At 35.5% G+C, this 6,474-nt stretch overlaps 1 protein-coding gene across 1 annotated transcript in view; it reads right to left on the reverse strand.

The window, feature by feature from the left end:
- RGS21 (regulator of G protein signaling 21) overlaps positions 1 to 6,031 on the reverse strand; it is a 16,928-nt gene extending 10,897 nt beyond the window's left edge. The window contains exon 1 of the mRNA XM_082428338.1: positions 5,631 to 6,031. Within this exon, the coding sequence (XP_082284464.1) occupies positions 5,631 to 5,879 (249 nt within the window). The 5' untranslated portion in view covers positions 5,880 to 6,031. The remainder of the gene's footprint in view (positions 1 to 5,630) is intronic.
- Between the last annotated feature and the right edge of the window lie 443 nt (positions 6,032 to 6,474).

Below are 6,474 nucleotides of genomic sequence, written 5' to 3' on the forward strand. Positions count from 1 at the left end.
GTACTAGGCTTCTTTCACTACTGGACTAGCCTTCCAGGCACCAGTGGGTCCTTTGGTTGACCTCCACTTCCACTACTATCATCCTTCCCTCCTCCCATTTTGTCTTGTTTCCGTCTACACTCAAATTTCTGACCAAAGCTTACTAATTAACTTCTTTCAAGGTACATTTCCTGATCCCTTAGACTTGGATTTTCCTGTTGCATGCGACCACATCACCTGTATTTCCCTATCTCAACACTCATGAAAGTTCATTGTAATTATCTTTTTTAACTACAGTTTTCCCACCAAGATGGTTAGCTTTATTTATTCAGAGACTGTCTTTTTCTTAGTGGCACCAGCAAGGTGCTTGGTATGTAATAGACACCTATCTATTGATTAGTGTACAAAAACTTAGGAAATTAATAAAAAAGCATGCATTTTATCTGGAGGTGATTCAATAGTTGGGGGGCACTGTTGGCAAGCACCCACTTGTGGGGCAGGACCAAGACTCAAAATAACATCAGCACATTGTGGAAGTGACACTTAAAAAATGCAAAGAAAATAGGAATACAAAATGGAGGATACAAAATTGGCGTTCCAGTAATATCAGGAAACGCCTCTAGATGCCCATGGCCTTCTCTCTACCAAGAATTCTGTCTCTTCCCTCAAGACTTGGTTTAAAACTAACCTCATTTGAAATAAAGGCCTTATCTCAATATCCTGCCTCAGAACTATTCAATCATTATATCCTTTTAGGTATAATGCAAACAATTTCACCTGTTACTTTTCTTTTTTTTTTTTTTTTTTTGCACTTAATCATTTGTTGCTTTGCTATTTTTTTCTTAGAAAAAATAGCAAAGTTCTAGAAATTAGAACTTAATTTAGTTCTAGAAATCAGTTCTAGAAATTTCATTTTTTAACCCAATTAGGTTGAAAGTTTCTTTTGAGCCAAACCATAGTTTCAACCTGTTTTATTTTCTTGCATTTCCTTATCGAGCTGCCTCATTCACACAGAACATTGCATTATACTTCTGTGTTTATTACCTGTTCTCTTGCCTAGACCCAGCTTCCCTTCCAATGGAGGGAATTTATCTAATGAAGGTGAATCGTAGGCACAGAATAAGCAACTATTGATGTGAAATAAAAATACGAGTCAATAAATAACATTGTACTACAATAAAAATAAAAGCAAAAAATCCAGACAGAGGTATTTTAAAAAGTGTCCTGCACAACCCGTTAAGACATCTTTTCCTTTATGACTATAGTTGCTTCTGTTTCATGTTATGACGTCCTCACATTTAATAAATACATTTAGGAATTAAATATTTTGTACTAACATTTTTTACTTAAGAAACTGCCAATGTATTTGTTCCTGGATTGGTCATACTATGAAGTTGAATTTATATAAGTTTTAAACATTACAGTGTAGTATGATTTGGAATATTTTCTAATCTCACAGAATGACAATCAGCATAATTTTCTCTTTAATCACATATTTTCCATCCTGACCAATTTTCTTTCTAATATAAGGGAGTGATGATACAAACATAATGTATATAAATGATATAAATAAAACATAAATAGTTAAAATATGTCAGTGTCTTAGCTGAATATAAAAATATTGTTTCCATTTTTTGAAGATTTACATTCTTTTGAAACCAAGTAATATTTTTTTGAAAATTTCCAAATATTGTGAAATTAGTGGTCCAAATTGAAGGAAGAATAAATACAAGTTTAAGAATTTTTTTTCTTTGCCACTCACAAGTTCTTACTGTGTGCAAAGTAAGGGCACTTTAAAATATATATTGCTTATCTAATAATTTTCTCATTTTCAAATCACTTAGTCAAAATATCTGGCTCACACTTATTTTTTTTTTTCCTGCAGTACCTTCTGAAAATACTTAGGTACAATCCATTCAATGAGTAGCTCTTTCTATCTGAAACTAATGATTTGCTGTCATGTTTTTCTAATTTGTGTTCACATATATACATTTATCAAGTCTTTTAAAGTGGCTTTTCCTCAAGTGTTCTTTATAGTTAGTTAATGGATGTTTTCAGGTAGATTCAGTAGCACTTATAGTGACTTGTGTAAAGAAAAAAAGGATTAACAGTAGGAGCTAACACAACATTGTAAAGCAACTATACTCCAACTAAAAAAAAAAAAAAAAAAGGATTAAAACTTTTTAAAAACTGTTCTGCCCCATGTAAACACTAGACGCTTGATCTCATTCATCATTTTCATCTCTCCTGTGTGGTGGCTACATGCTTTTTCATAGATACGTTTTTAGACGTGGAAACTAAGGCTCAAAGGGGTGAAATAGATCACCACAAGATTACAGGATTTGAATCTGTATCTCTAACCTTTAGGTTTTCCACTACATCACATGATTAGTGTAGAAACCAGAGAGATGGTAACACTGTAAGGGAGAGGGCATGAGGTTCACTGCGATTATTATCATCTCTCATAGAGACCTGAAATTTCAATTTTTGTGTGCAGTTTTGCCTATTAGAATAGGAAACTGAGAACCATTAGTAACATCAATTTATAGACAGGGATCATTTAGTAAATTTAGTATAGTCTAATTGTAAATTGTCTATTTGCATCAATTAAAAATTATTGTCATGCTTGTAATTTTATAGATGAGGAAATAAAGACATAAAAAGTTGAAAAGAAACTAAATGGGATTTAATAGATATCTGGATAACGTGACTTTGTCATTGTTCTCTGTTTTAGGGTTTTCTAGCAAGGAAATTGGTTATAATTTTGATTCTTTATGAGAGTCAGTTTTACAACTATAATTGAATATAGAAAAATGGAGAATACTTTCATGTGAATCTCATTCTTGAATTAATTTTCCACTTAGGAAAATCATATTTTCCAACCTCCATATCAAACATATCACTTTGTCATGTGAAGCCCGCCTACTAGATAAATCTAAGCTACTTCCCACCCTCTCTTTATCTCTACTGCTGCCTGTCTGGCCTTATCCTCCTGCTTCTCGTTAGCAATATCAAAATGCTTGTGATTTCTGGAAAACGCTAGGGAGCTTTGTACATCCAGGCGACACACTGTGCCCCCAGTTTGAAATATTCTTTTCTCATTTGCTCTCTTGATAAATATTTCTTATTTTTAATGACATAACCTTTTTCATATGTGAACCACCCGGCAAATCCGTCCCTAAATTCTCAAGGTAGACTTAATCGCTCTTTCCCACTGTGCTAATAACAAACTTTAATTATTTAAATTATTAAATTGCTTATCGTGTATTTGACTGTTTTTTATCACATGTCAATCTCCCCTTCTACTCTGTGACTTCATTGTGGGAACAGGCACTCAAAAAAAAATTCATTTAATGAATCATAGTAACAGTCGTATTATATTTAACGTATAACTGATGGACTATAGAGAGATACCTTGAAGACTGCAATTGGTATATAAGAGACAAATGCACTTTAGTAATTGGAATTGGAAATAATTAATGGCAAATAATTGGAAAGATAATGACTGTTGCAAATGTATATACACACTTCTTTGTCTTCAATGAGAATTTTGTCATACCCAATAATAACCTTTTTGGACACTTCAAGGAGACAGTATAATCTATTATTTGAAAAGCAGCCATAAATTTAATTATATTTTATGTAGTAAAAATTAATTAGATGGACAAATTATTAAAAAGTATGAAAGTTTTATATCCTAAAATAGTAACTGTACTATTTTTTAAAAATTATTACCATATAAATTTATTTTGGAAGGGAAGATTAGGAAAAAAAACAAAACTATTTTGTCCAAGTTGAGAATTTATTATATATTGTAACTTTGAATCCAGCTATAATTAAAAGATTACATTTCTTACTAGAAGATTTTTTATACATAATATTTGAGAATGTTATCTTAAAATAATCATTCAGTAGATGGATTCATAAAGAAGAAAAACATCTGACTTTCAAACCAATACCACAGTAAATAGGATACCTCTAGAGTTGATTTCAAAGCCTTTTAGGGAATGAGACATTAATCAACTTGACAAATCTTATATAATACATTTTCAGTTTTCCGGAATTATTTATTGATTTTTAGATAGTGACTGGGAAATGAATGTTGAAATAGCTCCACAGGAGTTATGTTCTTTTCTCTTTCCCCCTTTGAATTTCAGGCTAAGCTTCAATTGTTTCACATGTCTGTGATGTTATACTTTACCAATATATGCTACAGTAATTAATGTCCATCTAAAACTTGAACTGTTGATACGGCAACTTTATGCCCTAGATTTTCGGAAATGTTTGCATTTCATCTATGCTGTCCTCTGTTCTCGCTAGTACAATAACTTCTCATACCATGAATTTTAATTTTGGATTAGAAAATGTAGTAACTGTCACTTAGGAGGATATCAGTGTTTCAACTCTGTAGGGAAAGATGATGACTTGTGCTAGTGGTTTATGTTTGGTGCTAGTAGTTTCATATAGGTTCCTGTTTGCTGCTTATGCGTTAAAACTCTCTGCATATGTTATATTTAGTGAGGAATCAAAGAAGTTTTAAAATATATATATATAGTTAAACATTAAGGGGGTGTGCAGAGATGATCATGGTTTGGTTCTGGAAATGAAGTCAAATATAAATGAGATGTTACACACATAAAACACTTTATGGGGTCTATTCTTGGAGTCATTGCAGGTTTCTCTCTAAAGCCCTTTCTACATACTTGCCCCTCAGCCCCAGCTAGTGATCTAATCTTTATATCAGAATGGCTCCCCTTTGATAGTTTAATAAGGGAAGACCTCTGCCCGGAGAAGGTACTTAGCCAGAGGGGCTAAGAGGGCCCTGCCCCCTCTGCTGGTTTCCCTGGTAACCGATGAGCCCAGCTGATGGCAATTCCCCCTATAAATGGGAACCTCCCTATTCCCCGCCCCCCGCCCCCCGCCCCCCCACTCCCCTGCGACGTCGGCCGCCACGTCCTGCCCGTCGTCCACAACACATGGTGGGGTGTCGCTCCAGGACCGTGCTTCAGACATTTAAGCTCTGCCATCCATTAAACTATTGATGACTCTTTCACTGACTCCGGGCTCTTTCTTCGGTCTTGAAGCTGGGCAAGTGCAGGCCTCGTAGGCCAGCGGGGGTGCAGCCCAACACCCATCAACGAAATAAAGGTAAGCAAACCCCTCTTTTGGAAGGGAAGACGTCATTGTATGCTGTTTGTGGGTCTCCAAAGTAGTAAATATAAAGAATTTACACTGTTGGTTAGTCGTTGTTTTTTCCCCTCACATACATACCTTTTTGATTTTAAAATTTTTATTCCAAATTGACGTCCGTGGTTTACAAAAGGGAAAATGAAAGTGACTTTGAAATCCAGCAGCACATTTAAGTAGGATTTCTGTAGAGCTGTTAATTTTTGACATATTAGACTGTTTTTAAGAGGCTGCGTGTTGTGCTCAGAAAACAGAAACCTTTAAGCACATAGAAGGTGCTTAAAAATATTTGCTGAATCAGTGCCAGAGGATCACGGTAAGGAACTTCGTTTCGAATTTGCCAACATTTTCTGTTTGAATACATAGTGACAATTTAATTTCCCTGGAGATGGACTTCGCGCCTTTCAATTGGGAGCAGATTTGTTAGCAGATACATGTTCACTGCTGTGGAATATTTCACTCACCTCTTTAGGGGCTTCAGCGTCAATGAATTCAGAATAAATCATCTTGGCTTTGGAAGCAATTTTTTCTGCACTTTCTGTTTCCTTAAAGTCTTCACAGGCAAGCCAGAACTCAGCGTTTTCTTCACTGAACTCTGATTTTAGGAACGTTCGAAAAGCATCTAGACCAGCTGTAAGATATATGAGAAAAAATTTGTATATCACACAGTGCAGTCGTATGACCAAAACAAGTACGTTGTGTAGGGTGAGCATGTGAGGATTCAGTGGCAAGTATTTATCATCCCTCTAAATATAACATGTATATATTTTAGTTTTTAACTTTTGAAAACTTTATTTTGGATCAGTAGTCATAAACATAAAATATTTATATCTGCATTTCTACAATTAGCATTTCTTTTTTTTTTAATGACTGTGTTGGGTCTTTGTTTCTGTGCGAGGGCTTTCTCCAGTTGTGGCAAGCGGGGTCTGCTCTTCATCGCGGTGCGCGGGCCTCTCACTATCGCGGCCTCTTGTTGCGGAGCACAGGCTCCAGACGCGCAGGCTCAGTAATTGTGGCTCACGGGCCTAGTTGCTCCGCGGCATGTGGGATCCTCCCAGACCAGGGCTCAAACCCGTGTCCCCTGCATTGGCAGGCAGATCCTCAACCACTGTGCCACCAGGGAAGCCCTACAATTAGCATTTTTAAATTGAATAATAACAGGTAGTGCTTGAAGTCTGGGATTCCCATAGGTCCCACCTCTTCCCATTATCTTATTTTCAGCCAAATTTACACATTTATTATTCCTTGCATTCATAAATAAAGTTTGTGACTACCTGTTTAGACTCTTCCTTTCTCTAGTGTCCACAG

Source organism: Balaenoptera physalus (assembly GCF_965194825.1).
Source record: "Balaenoptera physalus genome assembly, chromosome: 1".
Classification (NCBI taxonomy): Eukaryota; Metazoa; Chordata; class Mammalia; order Artiodactyla; family Balaenopteridae; genus Balaenoptera; species Balaenoptera physalus.